Source organism: Neovison vison, chromosome 7 (assembly GCF_020171115.1).
Source record: "Neovison vison isolate M4711 chromosome 7, ASM_NN_V1, whole genome shotgun sequence".
Taxonomy (NCBI): domain Eukaryota; kingdom Metazoa; phylum Chordata; class Mammalia; order Carnivora; family Mustelidae; genus Neogale; species Neogale vison.
Window position 1 is genome coordinate 50,128,357 of NC_058097.1, and position 26,519 is coordinate 50,154,875.

Consider the following 26,519-nt stretch of genomic DNA (forward strand, 5'->3'; position numbering starts at 1 on the left):
ATCCAGCCATGCCTGAAGCTTTCATTTACCCAATTAATTCCCTCCTTTGCTTCAGTCATTTGAGTCTCTTGTCATTGGCAATTAAAATAGTGCTCACTTAAATAGACCCAGTTTCATCCTCAGTTCCTCTGTGGCCCTGTCTCCCTTTCAGCACCCTCATGTCTTTCTTTCCTATCAGGCTGTCCTTCTCCATTTCCAGTGGCCAACTCCAACCCTATGGGACAGGGAACATCTTTCATTCCCATGACCACAGGCACACCTACCCCCCACAGCCCCTCAGTCTCCAAGCTCCATCCCTCTTGACTCTCTCTACTGCTTCCTTTCCTCTTCATTCCCACAGTCCTGACACTCAGGCTTCATCCTCTCCTGCCTGGACCCTTGCTACAACCTTCCTCTTGCCCTCCCCTCCTCATTCCTTTCCCTGCAGGGTTCCAGAGGCATCCTTCTGCACCCAGAGCTGACCCTGCCCCTCACCAGCTTGCAGCCCTCCCATGGCTCCTCGGTGCCCCTGGACAATGATGCAGTTTCTCAGCCAGGAATTTGAAATCTGCAGTCTGGTCCCACTCTCCTCTCCCACCTCACCTCTTCAAACATTCTCAAATCCCTCCCACCCCACTCCTGTTTTCACTCTTCACATTCTGTGCCTTCTGCCTAGAATGCTTTTCCTCAATTCCCTAAGCCCAAATGCTCTCACCCTTTAATAAGAAGCCCAAATGCCCCCTCCTCCAGAACCCTTCTTTGACTCCTCCTCCTCCTCCTAGCTGTGTTTTTTGTCTCCTTCCTTTGTTCATTCTTTGTCTCCTTCTTTCCCAGACTAAACATGGTCCACTCTGTCTTGCTCAGGGATTTGGTCCTGTGTCTATCTGCCCTGGCAGACCAGCAGCTAGATAGAGAGACTATTTCTCTCTATCGCTGTGGCTCATGCTCAGCAGCCCCAACCCCACTGGCCCTCAACAGACCAGCATCAAATGCTATGTCCAGACTGTGCAACCTTGGGCAAATGTCTTCCCCTCTCTGAGCCCAGTTTTAGCCATTTCTTCTGGAGCTCTTTTTTTCCCCCTTCTGGTGTTCTCCTCTCACTCTCTTTCCATCTGTGTCTCTCTCATCTTCCCTCTAGAGTCTGGATCTCTATGTTTCCATCTCCCTGTGTCTCCATTTCTCTCCGTGTCTTTATTTTTCTTCCTCTCTCAACTCTGGAATCCTGCCTCATCTCGTTCTGTGTCTGAATTTGAATTTCTATGTCATGTGTCTCTTTCTTTGGTCATTTCTTATTCTCTCTGTCTCTATAGCTTTCTGCATTTCTGTCTCCGTTGCTCTATTTCTCCATCTCTGTTTCTCTGTGTCTCTCTATCTCTCTGTCTTTTTCTTTGTCTTAGCCCCATATGCCTCCCTCTACAGTCACCTCATCTCTCTTGGGCCATTCCTGTCCCACTCCCTGGCCTGGCTCACAGCCTGGGACACAAATCCCTGAATCGGCATTTTCTTCCTTTTCCAGAAATTATGTCAGTGCCGCAGTGAGGGTGGGGATGGTTCTAGCCCTGGTCAAAGGGTTTGCCTCCCTGCATCCTCATCCACACAGGGTCTAGCCAGATTGGCCAACTTCTTGGTGTTTGCTTCTCCAGGAGCAGCACCAGAAGAGGTGAATCTTTGTTTACACACATGTGTGTATGTCTCTGGGTATGTAGTTGCATGTATTTCCAGGGATATTTGTGTGTGAGTCTGTAGGTATTTGTGTAAATTCATCCAATCGCTCATCCATCCACCTATCCATCCACCCACTGAACCATTCACCCATCCAACTATCACTTCATCCACCCACCTATCCACCCATACATGCATCCAGTCCTCCAGTCGTCCACTCATCCATCCATTCATTCATCCATCCATCCCCCCACCCACCCATCCATCCATCCACCCACCTACCCACCCACCCATCCATCCATCCATCCACTCATCCATCCATCCATCCATCCATCCATCCATTTCCATCCATCCATTTATCCATCTACTCATCCATCCATCCACTCATCCATCCATCCATCCATCCATCCATCCATCCATCCATCCATTTATCCTTCCGTCCACCCATCCATCTATCCATCCACCCATCTGTCCACCCATCCGCCCACCCATCCATCCATCTATCCATCCACCCATCCATCCATACACACATTCATACATTCCTCTATTTATTCATGCACTTGTTCACTCCTTCATTCAACCAATCCATACATATTGGGTCCCTACTGTGTGCCAGGCAATGCGTCAGGCAGCAGGGATAAAGCAATAAACAAAACAAAGTGCTTCCCCTATAAGGCTTATGTGTCTGGCAGTCCTCAGTGAACCAAACTCCCTGCTGCCCCGGGCCTCCAACAGTCTGTTCCTTCTTGCTGGAGCACTTCTCCTCCCCTTACCCCATCTTCACCTGGTTTCTGCCTACTCACCCTTCTGAGTTCAGTTCAGACATTACTCTGTCACTTCCTCAGGGAAGCCCTCTGTGACATCCTCAGACACACAAAGCATTGATTCTAATACATATAGTTTTTTTCTTAAGTTGTATTTATTCAAGTAATCGTTACTTAACCAATTACTCATGATCTCAAGATCAAGAGTTGCATGCTCTTCTATCTGAGCCAGCCAGGCACCCCTGTATAGATATTTATTTGATGACTCACTGTCTCCTCTATCAGACCATGGGCCCTCGCAAGACTTGGATTTCTGTCTGCTTTGTTCCTAGCTGGATCCCTGGTACCTAGAGAGAGCGAGCACACGAGAAGGAAGGCTGAGGGAGAGGAAGAGAGAATCTCAAGAAAACTCCATGCCAAGCATGGAGCTCAATGCTGGCTCAATCTCACCATCCTGAGATCACAGACTGAGGTCAAAACCAAGAGTCTGACACTTAACCGACTGCCACCCAGGCATCCCTATGCTTAATAAGTATTTAACAAATGACAGTATGGATGGAATGAAATGAATATGGAAGACTGTCTCCTGGTTCCCTCCCTGTCCAGTACTCTATGCTGTTCTACACTCCCAGAAGCTGTGACAGGCAAGGTCCTCAAACTTCCTGGAGGCAAACAATGTAGAGGCTGAATGCAAGGGTCTAGATTCAGATCCATATGGTTTTGAAATTCACCTCTGACAACTTCCTAGGTGTGTGACCTCAGGCAGGACATTTCCTTTTTCTGAGCCTCAGTTTCCTCATTGTCAAATGCAGTTAAAAAGTATGTGAGCAGGCATCTGGCTGTCTCAGTCAGTAGGACATACGGTTCTTAATCTCCAGGGATAAGTTCAAGCCCCAGAGTTGGCTGCAGAGTTTACTTTGAAAGAGAGAAAAAGTAGATGAGCAAATGCATATAATTACTAATTATGACAATACTAAATACTAACCATTTTTTCTAAGCACCTCATATGAATTTAATCCTCAAAATAACTTAATGAAGTGGAATCTGGGCTTTTAAAAAGCTATCCTCGGGGCACCTGGGTGGCTCAGTTGGTTAAGTGTCTGCCTTCAGCTCAGGGGCCCACGTTGGAATCCCACGTTGGGCTGTCTGCTCAGTGGGGAGCCTGCTTCTCCCTCTCACTCTGCCTGCTGCTCCCCCTGCTCATGCCCTCTCTCCCCCATCTCTCTTTTTAAAGATTTAAATGAAATCTTTTAAAAAATAAGTTAAATAAATAATACATAAACTATCCTCATTTACAGACAGGGAACTGAGGCATTGAGAATATAAACCATTCACACACAATACCGAAAAGAGACCTGGATTGGAGCCTGGCTCTGCCATTTCCCAAACCACAGGTGCAACCGGTACCTTACAGCTGCCAGCCAATGAGAAGCTATCTCTTTGGAGATGTGTCATGGAAGTCTGGCAAGCCCACACATGCACACACATCTCTGAATGTATGCATTGCTGCATACTTCCTTCTGTGTATCTCTCCTGGGGAACGGGGCAGGGGCTGCCTGTGGACTCTGGGCAGGCCAGCTGGGTGTGCGGGCCTCGTTGTGAGTGGGCTCTGAGCTGCATGGACCTGTGTGCCTCCATCTGGGCATGTGCCCCCCTCCCCCCGCGCAGGCTTCCTTGGGTATAAATGCAGGTCCATCAGAGAGAATGAAAAAGCACTGAGGATAGGATTCAAGGTGAACGTGGGAGACATTTCTGGGTGATTCTACAGTGTGACAAGGACTGCAAATGTATATATACATAGGTAGCAATATGTGGGGAGGGAGATGGAATTTAGTTAAAGGGAGGGAACTTGCCTTAAAGTTGCCTTGGCAGAAGAAAGTAATTTTTTACTTAGAGAGTATATTTATATGAGTGTCACTGGGGGTGGGGAGGGCAGCACTAAAGAAGACTGAGGGGCCTCCCAGCCACCCCTGCCCGTTGCTGCAGTGACTCTGAGGTTCTGGGTCCTCTCCGAGAGATTTAACCTCTATGGACCTCGGTTTCCTCCTCTGTGAAATGGGAATAGCATAACTGTACCCACCTAATAGGGCCAAAGTGGAGATTAAATGAGTGCTTTCCAAGCACTTAGCTCAGTGCCCAGATCACAGTCAGTGGCAATTATTATTAACTGCTATTAACAGGGCATTAACTCTTACTTGCTGCTTTTGAGAAAGTCATTAAGCACCTACTTGGTGCCAGTGCTTTACCTCTGTTGCCTGGTTTGTCAAACGTCTGGATCCCTTTGGAAACAGATTTATTGTCTGTATTTTTTGGAAGAGCACACTGGACCTCAAGAGCAAAGAGCGTGAGGTCACACATGCAGGAGCCGGCTGGCAGGATCCAAACTCAGGTTCCTGCTAATCCTCTCACCGGGCTGAGAGTCTTCAGACCCGTTAACTCTGAGGCCCCGCCTCCCATCCCACCTCCAGCCCTCAGAGCTCCCCCAGACGGGAGGACTCCTACTCCTGTGGAAGGTCCTGTGAAGGAAAGGCCCCGGGACGAGTGGGCCGCGAGGGGTGGATTCCTGGATGTGAGAATTGAGTGAGTGGGAGCTCAGTACCCTGGGCTCCGGGAGGAGAAGTGACTGGGGTCCCAGACTTTTCCATTTGGCAGAAGAGGGGCTCGGACCAGGACCCCTGAATCCTGGGGGAGCGGAAGGTCATGATCCTAGACAGCTGGATCTTTCTTCCACTGGGTCAGAGAGCTGGGTCTCGGACGCCTGGGTCCCGAGAAACCTCCCTCCTTCCTTGCTGCGGCCGCGCGATTTCGGCTTTCAAGCCGCAGGTTCAGAGGGGAGGAAAGGAGGGGGTGCAAAGGGAGGAGCCGCGGACCTGCGCCAGGGGCTGGGGGAGGAGCCGAGCGGGCACCGCGGCGGGCGCGCGGGGCTGCTGCGGCGGAGGCGGCGGCGGCGGCTCCGGGTGAGTCCGCTCCTCCCCCCTCCCCCTGCCCCAGCCCCCGCCCCAGGCCGATCCTGGGGGGCGGCCCCAGCGCGTGGGGGCGGGGGTAAGTGCAGAGGCACGCGGATCTCCTGCCAGAGAGTGCGGGTGCTGCAGCGCTCGCTGGCCGCCCCGGGGGAGGGGCACGTGGCCCGAGAAAGGGGGGTCCCGAAACACCTAGGTGTACCCCAGCCTCGCCCACCGATACCCCAGGCGTGGGGATCGTTTACCTACTCCATGGCTCTTGAGGACTTAAGACTCCGCGACCTCTCGAGGTCCAGGGCATCATTCCTCCCCCCTGCAGCGCCTTGGGACCCCGGTATCTCATAACCCCCCCACCTACAAAAAAATTCCCATCCTCTCTGCAGCCGGGAGAGGCATTAAGGACTTCAACTCCCAGAAGTCCATGCAGCGCCGGCTCTTGAAGTCTTAGCCGCGCTAGCGCAAGGCCTGCTGGGAATTGTAGTGTCTAAGCTCAGCGGGAGCTGGGGCCCGGGAGGTGGGAGGGGGTGGCTGGACTGCCAGGGGGTCGCCTGGGGTCGAGCAGCCCGTCCGAGTAGGACAAGACGTGAGGCTCGGACTAAGCTTTTTCTCCTGGCCGCGGCCTCCAGATTCAGCTCCTCCTCCCACCACCTGGCGCGTGGGGACGGGTCCGCAGCCCCTTGTCCGCCCTACAACCCCCATGGGCTGCCGCCAGCCGCCACCTCGGCTGCCACCCAAGACACGGCAGGGATAAGCGCAGGTGAGTCTGACCATGCCTGTCTCGGAGTCCTGGCCTTCTGCAGTACCCCCACGACACCTGTCCATCTGTGATCTCTGGTCTGTCCGCCCCTATATTCTCCCTGCACTCTCCTTCCAGTCCATCTCTGATGTCTCGCTCCAAACCATGTGTGGCTAATTCCCCATCTCCCCACATCCACCTCTTTCTCCCCATTCTCTCTCTTTTATGCCCCCACCCCCATCCAACCTTCCTTCTGCACCCATGTCTGTTTGCCCAGCCCTCCTTTGTATCCTTTTGCCCATCTGTGGTCTCTGGCCATTGTCGGTCCATCTGTCTTTTATTTCTGCTCCCCATCCATTCTTCCCACCACTGTTTCCCTTTCAAAGATATTTCTGTCCTGGCACTTACACAGTCCCTCTGTCCGCCTATTTCTCACACTCCCATAAATTACACACTAGTCCATTCTTTATGCTTAGTTCATCCCAAATCTCAATCCTTGACTTTCCTTCTGTCTGTCTGCTCATCTGTCCCTCTATTCTGGGCCCCAGTTTGCCCTTCCCAGTATCTCTGTCTCCCCTCCCCTTATCTCTCTCTCAACTTGGTCCCTATCTCTGCACCCTGCATCTTCCATCCCACCCCACCCACCACCACACTCTTATCTCTCTAACCTCATCCCTCCCTCTCTCCTTGTCCTCATTCTTCCTACCTGGATCTGGCCTCCTTCCCATTCCTTGAACCCGCCAAGCCCTTGTTCATGCTATTCCCGCTGCTTGGGTTGCTTTCCCCACTCTAGCCCCACCACCTACTGGCGGTGGCCAGCTGCATCTCGTCCTTCAGGTCTCAGAGAGACCTCCTCCCCCAACTGCCCACCTCCTGTCCCTTTGTGACATATCCAACTATTTCTTTCAGGGCACTTCTCACAGTGTGAGCCTGTCTTGTTTGTTTATGTGTGTTTGTTGACTTGTTTACTCCATGTCTCCTCTTACTGGATTGTAACACCAAGAAGTCGGAAAATGTGTGGGGTTCATTCTCTGCTGGATCTGCAGCTGCTGGCACTGAGCCTGGCATGAAGTTGGTGCTCAATGAATATTTGTTGAATGCATGAGCCATGAACAGCTGTCCCCTCTTCTGCCCGTGCCTAAATTCCATCCTTTGTCTGTGCACCCCTAATCTCTGTCTCCTTGTCTGTCTATCCATTTATCATGCATTCTTAATCTCCAAGGGACTGGCCTTGCTTGTCTCTTTCTCCTTGTCTGTTTGTCCCTATTCTCTGTCCTCTTGTCCATTCATGCTGATCTCCATCCCCTTGTTTGTCCAACCCGATACTGTCTTTTTGCCTGCGCCCCGAATCAGTCTCCTGTCCATCTGCCCCTAATTTCTTTCTCCTTGTCTATCCCTCCCTAATCTACATCCCCTTGTCCATCTACTCCCAATCTCTGTCTCCTCGCCTATCCTTCCTTTTCTCTTTTTCTCCCTTATCGACCCCTCCCTCAATCCCATTCCCCATTGGTACCCTTGTCTGGCCCCTTCCAAGCACAGAACCCACCGGCTACCATGTCAGGCGACTACGAGGATGACCTCTGCCGGCGGGCACTTATCCTGGTCTCAGACCTCTGTGCACGGGTCCGAGATGCCGACACCAGTGACAGGTGCCAGGAGTTCAACGACCTGCGAATTCGAGGCTATCCCCGGGGCCCAGATGCAGGTCAGCACCTCCCCCCAGGCTATCTCAGCCAGCCCCCTGTCCCCTACATTCAGTATTTTCAGAGATTCAGAGCAGACCTGCTCAGCTTTCGGTTCCCTAGGTGCCCCTGGCCAGTCCCTCTTAGAATCTCCCCTCCATCCTGCCTGCTGCTGGTCTCCCAAACCTCTGCTCTAAGGAGAAGGAGCTGGGTGGGCCATTTGACCCCTGATCTTTTGGGTTTGGTCCTGTGCGCCTCCTGCCTAGGCCCCTCCCCCCAGCCATATGCTTATCCCCTTCACACACCTTTTGTGCATCTTGCATAGGGCTTAAAAGCTCAGGCTCTTTTTGTTTTTAAGATTTTATTTATTTATTTGAGAGAAAGATAGAGAGAGAAAGTGAGCACAAGCAGGGGGAGGAACAGAGGGAGGAGAGAGAGGCTCCCAAGTAGACTCCATACTGAGCACAGAGTCTGACATGAGGCTCGATCCTACGACCCTGAGATCATGACCTGAGCTGAAAACCAAGAGTTGGATGCTTAACCGACTAAGCCACCAAGGTGCCCCAAAGCTTAGACTCTTAAGTCAGGCTGTCTGACCAGTCTGGGTTCAAATCCCACCACCCCTACTTACTACTGGATGACTTTAGGCAAATAATATTTCTTCTGTGCCTCAGTTTCTTCCCGAAAATGGGGATAATAAAAGTGACTACCTCCTGGGGCAACTGAGAGATTCAAATGATTTAACATATGTGAAGTGCTTAGAACAAGCTGGGCACACAGTGGTCATTCAATAAATGCTGGGATGTACTTATTGAGCACTGACTGTGTACCAGGCAGCATGCAAGGTCCTTGGCATATTTCATCAACCACTCACAACAACCCTCTGTGGTAGCTATAGTCCCTATTTTTGATGGGCGGGGGGACTCAGAAGGGTGAAGTGACTTGCCCAAGGTCACCCATCTAGGAAGCAGCAGGGTTCTGAGAGCAAGGAAATATTATGAGTGCCCTTGTCCAGATGAGGAACCCCGAGGAAGCACATGCTGTGAGGTTATAATGACAGTCCTACTTGCTGCGTGCAAGGCAGAGCTCGGCACCTTGTGTGGGGGGTATCCAGGGGCAGGGATGAGAAATGAGGTCCAGAAAACTGCGGTTGCTTGCTCAGAGACTCACAACCTGTAAGCAAAAGAGCCAGATTTGACCCCAGGAAGTCTAACATACTACCACAATTTGAGGGTCCCCAAGACCACCTGTGGTCTCTGTCTCTGATTCCCTAGGACTCACAGAAAAGTTGTTCTCCTCACAGTTGTTTTATTACAGCAAAAGGATGGAGGTTAAAAACAGCAAAGGGCAAGTCACATAGAATAGGGTACAGGAGAGACCAGGTATGAGCTTCTAGTCTTGGTCATGTACACATGGCTGACCGCCCATGGGGCTGAACTTCACCTCCACCTCCTCCAGAGGCCAAGCTGATACATCCCAGTCCCCCAACATCAATCACATTGTTACATAGACCATCTGACATGGTCCAAGTTTCCTCAGAAAAACAAAAATGCTTGTAGGCCAAATGTTCCAAGGGCTTAGAGGTTCTTTCCAGGAGCCGATCAAGGGCCAAACATTTCTTTGGGCAAGGTTCATCTTTTTCCTGCCCAACTACTCCACCTCGCTCCCCAGACCAGGCAGACAGGAACAAGAAATGCAACAGAGTTTGGAGGATTGATGTTTTGACTTGGAGAGGGTCTGGGTGAGGCTGAAGGTAGGGGAAAGCAGCTGATTTTTCTCTCCTCTTCTCTGCCTTGTCCTTCCAAATGGCCCCCTGACCCCTTTTTCTCAATTCTTCCCATGTTCAAGAGGCTGGAAAGCCCTTGCTCTGCTCTTCATCAGGTCCCAGGAACTCCGAGCAGATGTCGGTTACTTGGAAAGGAACACCCTAAGGGGTGGGGGTAGGTAGGAAGCTCAGAGTGCCACTGCCCATTCTGGGCCTCTGCAGGGTCATGGATACATATGGATACACATAGAGCAATAGGATTTGTTAGTCTAGTAAAAATCCATGTCTGAACTACCATTTATTGGGAAATACTGATGCGTGACAGCATAAGGAAGACTGTGGGCTCTGGAGCCAGGCACTCTAGACCCAAATTCTGAGACCCCCACCCCCACCCCAACACACACACACACCTCTGATCTGCTGTGGGACTCAATCACTAAGCCAGGCTGGAGGCCTTCAGTTCCTCTTCATGTGTACGTGACTTTGTGTCTATTGCCCTCAGTTTCCTTTTATGGAAGACAGGCATAATAATGTCGAACCTCCTAGGGTGCCTGTCAGGCATAAGTAAGCTAAAGTAAGCTATTGCCAAGAAAGCCCTTAGGGATCTGCAACATAGTAACCACTCAGGAATGTGTGCCTCTGCATTCCACTGGCTATCCTGGCTATGCAGCTATTTACATCCTACACTCCTCAATACCATAGTTGAGAGGCAGGACTGATTTTTCCTACTTGGCAAATGGGGAATGTAAGGCTCAGAGTGCTTAAGATATGTTCCCGAGCATAGCACAGCAGAGATGTGAACCCTGACCTGCCTAGCTGTGTCATGCAGCCTCCTCTCTCCTTGATCATCTCTGAGCATTTTGGGAGACATTGGTGGTACCTCAGATGGTGTGTCCTCTTACAGGGAGGCAGCATGGGCTAGTGATTAAGCATCACATCTGAAGACAGGCGGCTCTTTGAAATCCCAGATCGTCATTTACTACCTGTGCAGCATAACACAAGTCACTCAACCTGTCTGTGCCTCAGTTTCCTTATCTTTAAAATGGTTATATAGTGATACTGACCTTGTGGGTCATAGTTTAAGTAACATATGTAAAGTGCTTAGGACAATGCATGGCAAATGCTAGAGGCTAGCTCCTTGGGGAAGGCAGTGGGAGGATAAACTGTGACCCCACCCTGACCCCTGACCTTTGTCCTCACTCTCTCCAGACATCTCCGTGAGCCTGCTGTCGGTCATCGTGACATTCTGTGGCATTGTCCTTCTGGGCGTCTCCCTCTTCGTGTCCTGGAAATTGTGCTGGGTGCCCTGGCGGGACAAGGGAGGCTCAGCAGTGGGCGGGGGCCCCCTGCGCAAAGACCTAGGCCCTGGGGTCGGGCTGGCAGGCCTGGTAGGCGGCGGTGGGCACCACCTGGGGGCTGGCCTGGGTGGCCATCCTCTGCTGGGGGGTCCACACCACCATGCCCACACCGCCCACCATCCGCCCTTCGCTGAGCTGCTGGAGCCAGGCAGCCTAGGGGGCTCTGACCCCCCTGAGCCCTCCTACTTGGACATGGACTCATACCCAGAGGCTGCGGCAGCTGCAGTGGCTGCTGGGGTCAAACCGAGCCAGACATCTCCTGAACTCCCCTCTGAGGGAGGTGCAGGCTCTGGGCTGCTCCTGCTGCCCCCCAGTGGTGGGGGCTTGCCCAGTGCCCAGTCGCATCAGCAGGTCACAAGCCTGGCACCCACCACCAGGTGAGACAGGCTACTGGGCTGGGGTTCCACTCTGAACTTCTGTTCCTCCTTGTGTCTCTTTCCCAGATATGGTTCTCCTGAGCCCTGCAAGAGGAGAGGCCTAGAGGTCCAGAGTCCTGAGTCCTGGGGCAGGAAGGGGCTTGGGGTGTGAATTCCTGGGTCCTGGGGACAAAGGAGGCTAGGGCCCCAGACTTCAGGATCTAAGGGAGGAGGACCCTAGAGATCTGGACTCAGATTCGGAAGGTATGGGACTCCAGGGGTCAGGAAGGTGGAGGAGAATGAAGATTAGACTCCCGAGGCCCTGAGACACAAACCAATTCATCTGTTTCACCCTAAGCCAGGATTGGTGGCGGGGCCTGGAGTTCATTTGTTCTGTATTCCTCATTCTGCACTTGGATATGGAGCACCTAACATGAACCAGACCCGATATGGGTGTTGGCTGTCCCCTCCCACCCAGGCCAGTACTGCCGGAAAGTGGCTTAGGGGGCCACAGCTGTGGGTGTCTGAGAAGTCGCAGTTCCAGTCTGGGAAGAGGCTGGGGCCTTCCAGAGGTGGAGGTGTTGTGGCCAAGACCACAGAATGAGGAAGATTTGGCCAGGCACAGAGGTAGGGGTGTGAGCTGGGCATTCCAGGAGAAGAGAGCGGCCCATGCAAAAGGGAGAGGGGAAGGAGGTCACAGTGCACTGTGGGAACTGCCAGCAGTCACTATGGCCTGAGAGTAAGTGTGAAGAAAGAAAGGGAGATGTGGCTTAGGATGTAGGCAGGGCCAGACCACATGGCGCCTTGAATGTGGGGCTGAGGGATTGGGGCTTTGTCCTGGGGGCACTGGGGAGCCATGGAACACTGTGAGCGGGAGGGGCAGGGCCAGTTCTGGGTGCAGAAAGACCTCTCTGTGGCCACATAGGGGAAGGGCTAGAGGAACGGACTGGAAGCCTGTAGTCCAGGCAGGAGAGGATAAGGCTTAGCTGAGGTTATGGGAATGGGGATAAGAGAAGGAGGTAAAGAAAGTCAGGGAGCAGGAGAGGTGAGACTTGGGAGTGATGGCTGGGGGTGGGTAGGAGTGGTGGGAAGAGGAACTGAAGGCCTCCAGCCTGGCTTAGTGATTGGGTGGATGGTGGGGTTGTCAGAGGATCTAGTAAGAGGAGTGAGTTTGAGGGAGTCCCTGAGCGTATCTGGGTCTTGTTGAATGTGAGGAGCCTGGAGCAGCAATCAGGGGAAACTGCCCTTAGAGGGATTGTCTTGGGTCCCAGATGGTCATGGGAGAAGGTAGTCTTATCCCCAGGCCTGACCAGGAGCCCAGGGTCTCATGGGAGTTGTAGTTTGGGTTCTCTGGGGAGGCCTTCCAGAGGCAGATGGATACACGGGTCTCAGCTCTCCCCTCCCCCATTATACAGATGGAGAAACTGAGGCTCAGAGGGTGTTAATGACCTACTCAAAGTCACCCTGGGAGCAAGGAGTAGCTTGGGGATCTGTAGTTCAAGGAGCCTCCCTACCACATCCCTTTCCACAGCTTGAGCCCTCCTACCCCGCCCAGGCCCATGTGTGTCTCCAGCACACCTGAGGCTGCTGAGCACTGCCCATCGTTAGGGACCCCATCACATGGACTTCACCCTGGGTGTGATGGTCCTTGCAGGAGAAGGCAAAGGAACCAGAGCCATGGATGGGGAAATTTGGGAGAGGGAAAGGACAGGATTTGAGGGGACAGGAGGAGGGGATGGCTCTGCTGTCTGATCTGCAGATCTAGGGGGAGCACAGGGGAGAAGGAGCCGGTTGGGGAGAAGGCGTGGAGCCTGGCAGAGAATATGAGGGGTGTGTGGGGTATGTGGGGTCTGGTGGATGGCCAAGGCTGGGGGCCTACCGGGCTGGAGCTCAGGAAACAGATTGAGCAGACACCGTGCTGTTGATGGGTGTGGAGACCTGGGGTGCGGATGAGCTTGTCCAGGGAAAGCATGTGTATGAGAGGGAAGAAGCACCCAGGGTGGCTGATGGGGCTGCTCTGGGATTCCAGTGTCCCCCACACACTTGTGGACAGTGGAGAAAGGAGTTGAGAAAGGACAGGCCAGGTGGAGTGATGGTGAGGCAGGAGAGGTGAGACCAGGGTTAAGACAGGTTGGGGGAATTTGAAGAAGGTCAGGTGAAGCTTCAGGAGGCCTGGGTTGTGGGGGGCCCAGGGGTCTTCAGAGAAGTTATTCTGGGTTATGCACTTGAGGTCAGGAGGAGGCTTCTGGAAGTTGGTGCATAAGCAGATCCTAGCTGGAGCTAGCTTAGAGACTGGGATACCCCCCAATAAGGTGGAGAAACTGAGGCTCAGAGAGTGCAAGTGGCTTGCTCAAGGTCATAGTGAGCAGAGGTGGGGGGGGGTCTGTCGCCATTTGGCTGTGGCCCTTGGGAAGGAGGCAGGGAGGAGTCTCTCAGGTCTTCAGATACTGTCAAGGACCCCAGCCAGTGACCCCACCTTGGTCTTCCCCGCTCTCACAGGTACCCGGCCCTACCCCGGCCCCTCACCCAGCAGACCCTGACCCCCCAGCCGGACCCTGGCAGTGAGGAGCGGCCGCCTGCCCTACCCTTACCCTTGCCGGGTGGGGAGGAAAAAGCCAAACTCATCGGGCAGATCAAGCCAGAGCTGTATCAGGGGACTGGACCAGGCGGCCGGCGCGGCGGCGGGGCCCCGGGCTCGGGAGATGCCAGTGGGGGGGCTCCCTGTGGCCGCATCAGTTTCGCTCTGCGGTACCTCTATGGCTCAGACCAGCTGGTGGTGCGGATACTGCAGGCCTTGGACCTCCCAGCCAAGGACTCCAATGGCTTCTCAGACCCCTACGTCAAGATCTACCTGCTGCCAGACCGCAAGAAAAAGTTCCAGACCAAGGTCCAGAGGAAGGGTCCTGGACATCCGGGTCCCGCAGAGGAGGGGGCGGGGGTCTGGACTCCTGGATCTGAGGGAGGAGTGGGTTGTGGGTCTGGTCTCCTGGGTCCTTCGGAAGCGGGGTTGATGGGAATGGTGCCTGTATCCCTCCCTTGCCCACCCCTCTAGGTCCACAGGAAGACGCTGAACCCTGTGTTCAACGAGACATTCCAGTTCTCTGTGCCACTGGCTGAGCTGGCCCAGCGCAAACTGCACTTCAGCGTCTATGACTTTGACCGCTTCTCGCGGCATGACCTCATCGGCCAAGTGGTGCTGGACAACCTCCTGGAGCTGGCTGAGCAGCCCCCCGACCGCCCACTCTGGAGGGACATCGTGGAGGGCGGCTCGGTCAGTCTTTCTGGGGACCCAGGACCCCTCAGTGTTTGACCTCTTTGCCTTTGGACTTCATAACCTTCTAACTTCTTGACCCAGGCTTTTAAAATTTTGTTTTACTGCAAAATATTGCAAACACACAAGCAAAGTGTAGCGATTGCTATAATAGGAACCCCCGCCCCCCACACCCTGTCAAATACTGACATCATGCCTGGACCCCAGATCTCCCAATTTCTGACCTCCTTTCACATCTGATGGTAACAGCTGAGAAATATAACAGACACCCCTGTACCCACCAGCCACTTTATCATAATTTCTTGCTGTGACCCCAGATTCCTGACCCTCCACCTGTCCGACCCTGGAGTTCCCAGCATTTGTTTTTCTGACTCCCTTCACCTTCCGACCTCCTGGTTTTCTAATTCCCTCGCTTCCTGAACCCCAACCTTTCTGATCTCTGAACATTTTACGTTTCGAACCCATGACCTCCAGATCTAATCTCATCCTCTGGTCTCCACCTGGCTCCTGAGAGCTGGATCCCCCAGGCCTTAGACATACCTGGATCCTCTATGTCCTGACACCCCTCAGTTCCCCCCAGTACCAGATTGTGCTCAGGAGCGCCCCCCCACTGGCCTCCCTTCCTCTTCCATCTAGTCGTTCCCCAAGCCGGGCTCCTGCGTGCTTGTTAGAGGTCCTGACCCTCTCTCTGGCTCCCTCCCGTCTCCTGCTTGTGTGTATCATTTCTCATTCTCTCCCCTGCCCCTCATTATCACTGGAGGTCTTCATTCATTCATTCATTCATTCATTCCTTAAACGACTGGCTTTTTTGTTTCAGGATCAGGACCTGGGGACCCCAGACAGTCCTTGGGAGCTCTAGGTCTAGGTTGTCACAGTTTGCTATCAGGGACAGTGAGTGGAGGGGGTGCAGGGACCTGGGCCTCGGTCAGTGTAGTTGGGAGGCCAGGGGCCCAGATAAAGCTGAAGGGCCAGCAGGGGGTGGGTTGGAAGTCCTGGCTAGCTGACCCCCCTCCCTGGTGTCTGTGTGTGTGTGTTGGTGTGGAGGCTGTGTGTGTGTGTGTGTTGGTGGGAGGCCCTTGCAGCCTCGCTTAAGGTTGGTGTGTCTCCTGCCTTCCCTAAGACTGACTTCTCTTCTCAGTGCCTGTCACACTGTCTGGATCTCTGTCCCTCACCCGCTCTACATAGGTTTCTCTCTCTCTCCGTCTGGGTCTTTGCCCTTCCCCCCACCCCTTCCTAGGTCTCTATCACTCTCTCTGGATCTCCACACCCTCCACCAAGTCTCTGTCCCCAATTTCTCCAGATCTCCTGCGCCTGGGGGGGGCTCTAAAACACACACACACCTCTGCCAAACTCTGTCTCTCTCCTCTGGGATTCTGTCCCTCTCTCTTCCTGGCCTCTCTATTCCTCTCTCTGAAGTCTCTGTTCCTCTGATCTCTCTCTTGGACCAGCACTATCTCTGGGTCTCTAGAGTCCTCCTCTGGGTTTTTGTACTTTAGGACTCTGTGGGTCTGCCTTTTTAACTATATCTCTCAGTGTCTTGGTCCCTGTCGCAGTATATTTCTCACTGTGTTCTTCTCTCTCTCTGGTTCTTTCTTGCTCTCCCCCCTCCCTCATGCCTCTTTCAATCTTCCCTGCAGAACAAATAGGCTTTGCTGGTGGCGGGCAGCTGTGGCCAGGGAGTTACCAGGTTTGGCAAAGTCAGATTGTTGAGTGGATGGGAAACCCAGTCCTGGATATCAGGGAGGAGACCTGGAGGCTCCAGAAGGGAGAGCAAGTGAGGGAGAGGTTGAGGGGTGGGGAGACCAAGGCAGGGCATTGTTGAACCGTTTTCCCCAACTGCAGGAAAAGGCAGATCTTGGGGAGCTCAATTTCTCACTCTGCTACCTCCCCACGGCTGGGCGCCTCACCGTGACTATCATCAAAGCCTCTAACCTCAAAGCGATGGACCTCACCGGCTTCTCAGGTGGGTTCCAGGAGGCGCTGGGATCTGAGGGAGAAGCATCTGGGGCCCTGGACTCCTAGGTCTGATGGAGGAGGGGCTGAGAGCCCGGACTCCTGGGTCTGAGGGAGGAAGTCAAGGTTCAGTGCTCTTGATGCCCTCCCCCAGACCCCTATGTGAAGGCCTCTCTGATCAGTGAGGGGCGGCGTTTGAAGAAGCGGAAAACCTCCATCAAGAAGAACACTCTGAACCCCACGTACAACGAGGCGCTGGTGTTCGACGTGGCCCCGGAGAGCGTGGAGAGCGTGGGGCTCAGCATCGCGGTGGTAGACTACGATTGGTGAGGGGCGTGGCCCGGCGGGCGGGGGCGGGCAGGAGGCCAGGGGGTGAGGCGGGGCCAGGCCCTGCCCCCCCCCCCCGCCGCCCCCGCTGCTCACCGCCGCTCGCCCCCCCAGCATCGGGCACAACGAGGTGATCGGCGTGTGCCGCGTGGGCCCGGACGCCGCCGACCCCCACGGCCGTGAGCACTGGGCGGAGATGCTGGCCAACCCCCGCAAGCCCGTGGAGCACTGGCATCAGCTGGTGGAGGTGAGTGGGGAGGCCACCCGGGGCCACTCGCCCTGCCATTCCCGCGCTCATGCAGTAATTCACGCGGAGCTTCCGTCTTTATGGGCTGCGGAGTCAGACCGCCTGGGTAGGAATCCTGGCTCTCACTGTGTGACTAAGAGCACCTTGCTTAACCTTTCTGTGTCTCAGTTTATTCTCCTGGGAAATGGGTTGTTAATAGTAGCTAAAGTTAGGAAGGTTGTGAGGATTCGGTGAGTTAATGCAGGATCGGTGTCTGCTTGTCAGTAGGGGCTCAGCAAGGGGTCAGTTACTATTACTTCCCATGAGCTAAGCCCAAAACAAAAGGGAAAAACTGGGTGATAAGATGGAACAGGGTTGGGGTTTTGAGGGGGTTTGGTTTGGTTTGGTTTAAAGAAGGCTGCAATTGAAAAATCACCAGACTGTGGTTTACTGGGTGGGGATCAACAATTTTTTCTTCATAAGAAAATGAAATCAAGATAGAACAGAACAGAAAATTTCACAGGGCAGCACCCGTTGTAAGGATTGTACTGCCAATTTTTTTTTCTTGTGGATTGTAGTCCAAAAGCCTTGGAAGTCTGGGAGGTAGAGGACATCTGGACAAGGGATGGGGGTGCCCTTTGGCTTAGGGTCTCCTGAAGGGCCTCTCTGTGGACGTGGCATTTGAGCAGAAGCCTGAAGATTGAGAAGGAAGGGGCTTAGGTGAAGGTTTTGAGGTTAGGAGAAGCTCCTGCGGAAGAGCTTGGCTGGGGGCTGGGTGTTCCTCTTAAGCTGGAAGAGGCAGGGGCAGGCCCATGAGCCTGGAGCAGAGAGAGAAGGGGGAAAGGGGCAAATAACCAGAGCCGGGTAGGTCACATAAGAATGAGCTTGCTAATTTTTTAAAATCGAAAATCATTTATGATTATCACATGGTCAAGAGAAATTTTCAGATATGGCCATTATCTCATTTGAAACAAACAAACAAACAAAAAAGTGCAGAAGTAGATTTTGAAAATATTACCCACGTATTTGCTGTCATTAAAGCCAAGACAGTAAAATCATACTAAATTCTGTTTAGAGTGTAAATAAACATTTAAACTTAATGTACTGTGAATTGCACAACACATACTCTTCATTGTTTTCAATATTTTAAAAATTATTTTAAATTTCCAGGAAAAAATACCCATAAAAATACATAAAAATAAAGCTGCTGATTTTTCCTTTTGTCTCAGGCTCTGCTATGACATGGGACTGGCCTCCATTTAAAATTTGATATTTTTCTCATCATGGATTTTTTTGGATTAATTTTGATTTTTAAAAATATTGCATTGCAATAGTATTTATTTCGAGTGCTGATTTTGGGCACACCTGAAATTTTGCACCCAGGGTGAAATCCTCCTGGTCCTGACTGTAGCTCGGCCTTGCTTTGGACTTGGCTTCCACGGGTGGGGAGGGATTTTAAGCAGCAGAGCACAGAGCTCAAGTGTGATTTTTGAAAAGACTGTGGCTCTATTTAGAGAGACAGATGGCAGCTACTCCCTCCTTCCACCACTCATTCTTCTCCTAATTTACTCACTCATTCCACAAACTTCTCCAGAGCTCCTGTGTGCTATGCTCGTGCTGAGCAATGCTGGGAGCACAGAGAGGAGTGGAACCCTGCCTGAGTGGGGTCCTGACCTTGGCTTTCAGCCAGTAGTGCCGTAGTGCCTGGCCCCAGAGGGTCTTTCTACCCCCAGCACTGCCCCTGCCCCTTTGCTTACTGCCCTCCCTGGCTCCCTAGAGCCTCCAAAACAGAGCCTCAGCTTCTCTGAGCCCCCTCCCCCTGCGAGGGTCTCCCGCATCGCCCCTGTAGCCTCATCTCGCCTCACATTTCCAGTGACTTTTTCTTTGTACCTCAGTTTCCCCCTCTATAGAATAGGACTGTAATACCACTTGGCCCATCACTTCAGAGCTGAGTGAAAAAAGAAAATTGCAAATGATGAAAACAGGTCTGATGTCTTACTATGTTGATTATTAGCAGTTGTCTTGCCTCTGTTCCCTATATCTTAACCTTCTGGATTCCCTTATTCAGGAAAAGACTTTGTCCAGCTTCACGAAAGGCAGCAAAGGATTGTCAGAGAAAGAGAACTCAGAGTGAAGGGTAAGGAACCCAGACCAGGGGAGGAAGGAGGTTGGGGCCCTGGACTCCCAGGTCCAAGGGAGGAGGGGCTGGGGGCCTGGATTCCTGGGTCAGAGGGTGGAGTGACAAGGGACCAGGTCCCTGCTGTGTTGATGAAGCTACAGCAGGTCATGGGCCTGCTCTCTGCCATCACTGACATCTCCTCCCTGCCCCATCCTGTAGGTCTGGCCTAGGCCCAGGATCGGACCAGGCCCCCTCAGGACCCCATCCCTTCCTGCCCGGACTGGAAATTCATTTCCTTGAAGCCATAACGTCCGAGCTGCGTGGTGCAGGGCAGCCCTGGGCCTGCCCGTCCTTCTACCCCACTGGACGTGAGGGTGGGAGGCTGGTGGGCCCGGCTCCCTGTTTCAGGGTGGGGGGGCATTCAGTCTCCACTGTGTCTGTCTTCCCTTCCCCAGGGCTCCCCTTCCAGGCAAGGGGCCATGCATGTCTGGGGGACCCCAGCCCCCAAAACCCTTCGTCTTTCTGTCTGTCTCTTTGCTGTTTGTCCAAGAGAGTGTCCTGACCCTCGTTCTCGCCATGGTTGTCAACAGACTAATCCTCTGTATTCCTCCAGACACACACACACACACACTCCTACCTGTGTCTGCCCTTTCTGTTAACACACCCTGCGTCTGGCCGATTCCCCCACTGCTGCTGCTACCAACACCAGAATAAACACACACCATGGGTCTCACTCCACCCGGGCCTCCTGTTCTCTCTGGGACTGGGCAGCTGGGTTGGAGCATCCTGGCTCTGTGTTCAAATGTTTCATTTACTGGCTGGGTGACCTCTAGCAAGGAAATTGATCTTTCGGAGCCTGAGTTTATAAACGTCACATTTGCCGGGACTGCTATGATAATAGGATGCAAAGTGCACCCCAAACTAGTGTAACCCACAAACAGAACTGAAAGACCTTTGTACATGGTGAGTCTGAGCATAGAGAGGACTTCATCGAGCTGTTCAAGAGACTCTGCCTGGCCCCTTAGGACTTCAGTCTCAGGCGAGTCTTTGCAGTATTTACGAGTCCAAATACAGCGGCCATCTGGAGCTCCAAGCTGACCCTGCTGTATCTTTTATGATGGTTTCAGCTGCATAAAACAATTCCAGGAGAAAAGGCTGAGATGATAGCAATTTCTTTCGCTCACATAAGAAATCTTTCAAAGACACAGAGTCCCAATGTCAGTTCAGCTGTTTAACAGCGTCAGGCACTGGGTTGGCATCCCTGAGAATCGTCTTGCCTTCCCCTCATGAGTACAAACTGCAGCAACACCACGCATTTTGTTCTTACACGGTGGCATCTAAAGCAGGAAATGTAGACGGGGCGGCTCCTTATGTGTTTCTCCCCAGAAATGTTCTCCTTATTATCTCGTTCACCAGAACTGGGTTCAGTGGTCACCCTGAGTTGCAGAGCACTCTGGGAAAGGGACCATCTTTGTGGGTTTTGCCAGTGAGGCAGCACAGAGAGGGGAATGAGCTCTGGGTAGGAAATTTACAGGACCTACTGGAATCATCCTCAGGGCAGATAATTTCAGAGGAAACAAAATCCGGGGTTCCCTCTCTTTCTGCCCCCATATCATTCAGGAAAAGGATTCTGAATGGTGCTGTAAGGGCCTTGGATGACCACTGTAGATAGATCATGTATCCAGTTGGCAAGCTTACTCTTGGCACCGTGATGGAGTCCTCCTCCCCTGCCCATCTTGCTGGGGTAGCCTCCATCCTTGCCTGGTGTCCTGTGTGTCTCTGGGTCTCAAATCTCTCTTTGCCTTTCTCTCTCTTTTTTAAAGGCTTTATTTATTTATTTGAAAAACAGAGATCACAAGTAGGCAGAGAGGCAGGCAGAGAGAGAGGGAGGAAGCAGGCTTACTGCTGAGCAGAAAGCCCGGTGCTGAGCTCCATCCCAGGACCCTGAGATCATGACCTGAGCCAAAGGCAGAGGCTTTAACCCACTGAACCACCCATATTTTTAGAGCACATATAGCTTTGATTTTTTGTTTTTATTGAACTCCACCTAGGGGTACCTTTACTCTCTTTTCCCAAGGAGTAGAGGAACACTTTTCAAACCCCAATAAATTTCAAGGTTATAAAGATACAATCCCACTTGTAAAGTTCTTCTGAAGATAAATAGGGCAGCCAGTTAGCATCCACAAGAATTGCAAGTTAATTTTAACCTAATAAATATCCTGAAAATTCCCATAAGGAGACAGTCCATCATGCCAAAGAAACTTTTGCTTTAAATTAATGTCACACTCTACTGGTTTCTTGGGCATGCTGTTAGCTTACTTTTTTTGCAATCTGTGATGATGCCTCTACCTTCTGCCAGAGTTCGTCTGGTACCCAAGTGAGCTCCGAAGTCAGACAGCCGCGTTTCATATTCCTCCCCCACACGTATTAGTTCTGTGACTTTGTGCAAAGTGTATAGCCTCTCAATGCCTCAGTTTCTTCAACTGTAAGATGAGAATGATAATGCTTACTTCACAAGAATGTTACACAGGTTAAACGAAAGAATGCACACGAAACACTTGGCACACACTTGGTGCATAGTAACATGACTCAAATGGTAGTTATTAATATTGACAATAATAATGATTATAATTGCTAATAATTATATCAGAATATATTTGTGCATTAGGAATCTTCATGATCATTTGAATATTGATTGACTTAATATATGTGTCAGCTGCTCCGGAAGGCAGCAAGATGTTTCAATGCAGGAAAATGTGAACGAGACAAATTTTTTCACCAGTTCACTTTGAACAGGCATAACTTGGTTTTAATTGTTCCTGCTTTTTTTTTTCTACCTTTTTTATAAGGACACTGATCATTGGGGTTAGGGAATCACTCTTAATTCAGGGTGATCTCATCTGGAGATCCTTGACTTAATCTGATCTGCAAAGATCCTTTTTCCAAATAAGGTCATTTTCACAGGTTTAGGGGATTAGGACATGCACATTGTCTTTTGGGGGTCCCCTCATTCCGTCCACTACAACCACCTTGAAGAACAATTTATCAGTTTCTTACAAAGTCAACAACAAACTTACTATGTGACTCAGAAATCCCACTCCTGGGATTATTGAGAAATAAAAGCATATGTCCCTGCAAATATTCACAGCCCCCTTATTCATAATGGCCCCAATTTAGAAAACCGAATATAACTGAAATGTCCATTTATGGGAATGGATAAACAAATTGTGTGTCCACAAGATAGATGACCACTCAGCAACAGAAAGAACTACCTACTGATATGTGCAGTAGATAATCTTAAAAACAGTATGTCTTGTGAAAAAAGCCAGACACAAAAGAGTACAAACAATATGATTCCATATCTGTGAAATTGTAGACAATAGAATACTAATCTGTAGGGACAGAAATTGACTGGGGTTGCCCGGGGCTGAGGGAGTGGGGATCTGGGATTGATTACATGTAGACACAAGGGAACATTTTGGGATCATGGAACTTTTCTGTTTCTTGGCTGTGGATGCGGTCACATGGTACATGTTCGTCAAAACTCATTGAACGTTACGTTTAAAATTGATGCATTAAAAACAACTTAAGTGTGGCAAGATATGCATATCATAAACTCTTTATAAGTGGACAGTTCAGTAGCATTAAGTAAATTCACATTGTTGTGCAACCAATCTCCAGAACTCTTTCTATCTCGCAGAATGGAAGCTTTATACCCATTAAACAATAACTTCCTGTTCCCCTTCCTCCCAGCCCCTGGCAGCAACGATTCTACTTTCTCTATAAATCTGATTACTCTAGATACTTCACATCAGTGGAATCATACAGTACAGTCCTTCAGTTCTAACAAATGTACCACATTAATGCAAGATGTTAATAATGGGAATTAGGGGTAGGTCTATGAAGGTGTAGGGAATTAGGTTACAGGGTTCCCATATGGTTTATGGTTCCCCCCACAATGGTAAATGCAAATTCTGTACTTTTTGTTCAGTTTTTTCTATAAACCTAAAACTGCTTTTAAAAAGTGATTTTTTAAAAAGATTTTATTTATTTATTTATTTGACACACAGAGAGAGAGCGAGCATGAGCAGGGGGAGCAGAAGAGGGAGAGGAAGAAGCGGGCTTCCTGCCAGCAGGAAGCCCAACGTGGGGCTCTATCCCAGAGCGGAAGGCAGAATCTTAGCAGACTGAGCCACCCAGGCATCCCAAAAGTCTATTAATTTTTAAAATCATAGGTAACACATGCCAGTTGGGCAAAAACAACAGGTGTCCTTTATACGGGTCCTTAGCTGCAGTAGGTGTCCACTCTAATAATCGTCTGCATGTCTGGATTGCTTATGGAGACTAGAAGACATAGAAAAGATGAATTTCCTTTGCATATTTAAGTATCTGAGACCAAGGTCATTCATTATTCCTGGGCACACCGTTTCTTTTCTCCTCTGATAGCGTTATATAGGCCTGCCCTTCGACTTTGCCGGGGAAAAGAGATGCAGCCAATCAGGAAGGGCTCTTCGGTGACGTCACCAGTCACCAAGGCCTCCAAGTACCCTGCGCACCGTGGCGCCCTCTGGCGGGGAAGGGGAGACTGTGTCTGAGACAGCCAGTCTGGTTCGCCGACTCCAGCAGGGATGCCGGCTGGGTGCTACACACTTCCCACCCTCTGGTGACTCAAGTCACTTTCTGTCTCCACGTTGCTTAATGGGAGAAAGCCCGGCCAGGGAAGAGAAATGCTGAGGGGAAAGGAAGATAAAAATTCCCTGGCATCCAATGAAATACAGGCGTCCAATCAGATTAGCGGCTCCAGCGAAATGGTGCAGGTGTCCACTTAGAACCGGCAGAGTTGCCATGACGACACGCGTCTCCGTGGGTTTGCAGGGTCGGTGGGCTCAGGCGCTGAGCGCCACCTGGCGCCGGGTGACACTTAGCCGCTTACTCCAGAGAGCGCGTGCTGGTTGAAAACAGCCAACAAAGCGGGGCAGAGCCACCGTGACGTCACCCGTTGCTGAGCGGGTCCCCGCAGCGAGTGCTGCGCGAGTTCGCGTGAGCTCCCGCGAGCCTGCAGGCAGATCGCGCGCACTCTCGCCTGTGCGTCGGTTGGTGCGCATGCGCTCATTCCCCCCACACACCCCGAGCGCGCAGTGATAAAGGGCGGGAAGGGGCGGGAGGCGGGGCGCGAGGCGCGAGGCTGACCCGCAGGCTGACTGCCAGGCTGGGGTCCCGGGGGGCTCCTCTGCACCAGGAAAGGCCTGTGAGAGGATGTGAGCCCCCCAAAACTCCTGCTGAACGACAGAGCCCCGAAGAGCTAGACATGCAGAGACAGACCAAAAGAGCTGCAGCTCCACAGGGACAGAAACCTGCCACACCTGCAAACCCACAGGAGCAGAAAGCGATTCATAGACATTGGAAAGGGAAGGAGAAGACAGCTGTGGCAGGGCAGGTAGTGAGGCAGCGAGAGGAAGGGCCCAGAGGCCAGACAGACCTGACCGGGGCCGGGACCCTGGAGCGGGCCTGACAGATAATGGAAGTAGAGACCGCGGCCTCGCGTGGAGGCCCGAGGACAGCAGCACAAAAGGACAGACTTAGAGAAGACGACAGAGGGGACCACGTCATGAGTGCAGTCAGCCATGTCGAAGGGGACTGGGGGCCAAGGGGAAGGTCGCAGAGACAAAGAAGACAGTGAACCAGACAGGGGTGAAAGTTGTCGAGGACATGGAGAGGGAGACAGAGCTACCAGAGGCTGAGGGGACCTGAGACAAGGTCTCCCCGAGGGTCTGACCTGAGACCGGGAAGCCTGAGAAGAAGAGAGCGAGAGCAAGAGGACAGTGATAGAGACAGAGAACAGTGTCAGGGAGAGCAGGAGGACAGTGACGGAAGGGACAAAGACCAAGGGGCCAGTGACAGAGAGGAAAGAGATAAGGGGGACCGTGCCAGATAGAAGGTGACAATCATAGATACAGGGAAGACACACTCAGAGGCGACAAAGATAGAGAGGACAGTGGCAGAGAGAAAAGACAGAGATAACAGAAGTAATATAGGGAAAAGTGACAAAAATAGAGAAGGTGCCAGAGACAAAGTTCAAGGCAACATTGACAGAGCAAAGACAATAACTGCAGGCAGAGAGGGCAGAGATCAAGATAACAATGTTAGAGATACAGAAAGCAATATTAGATAAGGAGCATGCCGATACAAAGAGGGGACAAAGAAAATGGAAGTGGCAGGATGACAGAGGGAACAGAAACAAAGCTAGAAGTTTCAAAGGCAGAAAGGGACCCATAACAGAAATAGAGGAAATGGAAGCAGAGTTGGGGGGAGACAGGCTCAAGAGGTCAGAGAGAAAAGACAGATCCAGAGGGAATACCAACAATGCACAGACTCAGAGCAGAGAGCCATAGTGGTGACAGGACCAGAGTGCGAGTGACAAAGCACACTCAGTGACACTGTGACAGGTGAAGAAACACAGAGGCAGAAAGGATGGTGATGGAAGGGACAGTGACGAAGGTGATGGAGACAGAAACAGTGTAGAAACATAAAAGAGACAAGAAAGGGGAGTGGGACAGAGACAGGGATTCGTGGCCAAGACAGAGGGTGGCTTAGCAGATATCCTGGAGATACAGCTAAAGAGTAGGGGTGCAGGCAGAGTCAGAAAAAACTGAAATTGCATTTTCTAGAGGAAGGTAGAGACAGGCGAACATGATCAAGGCACAACAGAGAAAGACAGGGACAGAAAGAGACCAAGTCATAGAGATGAACAGAGACAAGAGCAAAGAGAAAGAACATGACGGGTCAGTCACCTGAGACTAGGTGAGTGGTCGGGATGACAGGTGAAAGCAAAGATCGGGGAGAAGTGAGCAAAATACCAGGGAGAGGAAAAAGGACACACCAACAGGTGGATACCAACTAAGACTCACTATGCAACCTCATACCTCATCCTGGGAAGTACTGAAAACCGTGGAGCCTTGAGCTTTATTCTTTATGCCACTTTGGTAAGTTGTGACCTTGATTTGGGATTGTGTTCTGAAAGGTTTCCACACAGATTCTAGATTTGTGATCAAGTTTCTGAACCCCCTGTTTATCTTGCTTTGGTCCACTGTAGCCACAGCACAAAGAAATCTCCCTTTTTTCATTCATTCATTCATTCAACAAACATTGAGTACTCACCATATGCCAGCACTATTCTGGATGCTGGGGACATAGCAGCGAACAAAACGAAGTACATGAACCCAATGGAGCTTTCAGCCTAGTTAGTAGACACACACACACATATGTATATTATTTATTTAATGTCAAGTAGTGTTAAGTGCTGAGAAGAAAAATTAAGCAAAGCTAAGAGGACAGAATAATTGAAGTTGTCGATAATAGCA

General features: G+C 51.5%; 1 protein-coding gene across 1 annotated transcript; it reads left to right on the forward strand.

Annotated features, from left to right (window-relative positions):
- Nucleotides 1-5,860: 5,860 nt before the first annotated feature.
- Nucleotides 5,861-19,896, forward strand: SYT3 (synaptotagmin 3). The gene is made up of 10 exons (XM_044256791.1): nucleotides 5,861-6,122; nucleotides 7,641-7,806; nucleotides 10,758-11,283; nucleotides 13,762-14,149; nucleotides 14,315-14,533; nucleotides 16,376-16,496; nucleotides 16,641-16,812; nucleotides 16,928-17,060; nucleotides 19,108-19,176; nucleotides 19,378-19,896. Exons 2-9 carry the CDS (start codon nucleotides 7,656-7,658, stop codon nucleotides 19,171-19,173), a joined length of 1,776 nt encoding a protein of 591 aa, XP_044112726.1. The 5' UTR covers nucleotides 5,861-6,122; nucleotides 7,641-7,655; the 3' UTR covers nucleotides 19,174-19,176; nucleotides 19,378-19,896.
- The last annotated feature ends 6,623 nt before the right edge of the window (nucleotides 19,897-26,519 follow it).

Coding starts and splice junctions, on each gene's coding strand:
- SYT3 (XM_044256791.1), top strand. CDS start 7,656: ATGTCAGGCGACTACGAGGATGACCTCTGCCGGCGGGCACTTATCCTG. Junction 7,807..10,757: donor TCCCCGGGGCCCAGATGCAG/GTCAGCACCTCC, acceptor CACTCTCTCCAG/ACATCTCCGTGAGCCTGCTG. Junction 14,534..16,375: donor ACATCGTGGAGGGCGGCTCG/GTCAGTCTTTCT, acceptor CCCCAACTGCAG/GAAAAGGCAGATCTTGGGGA.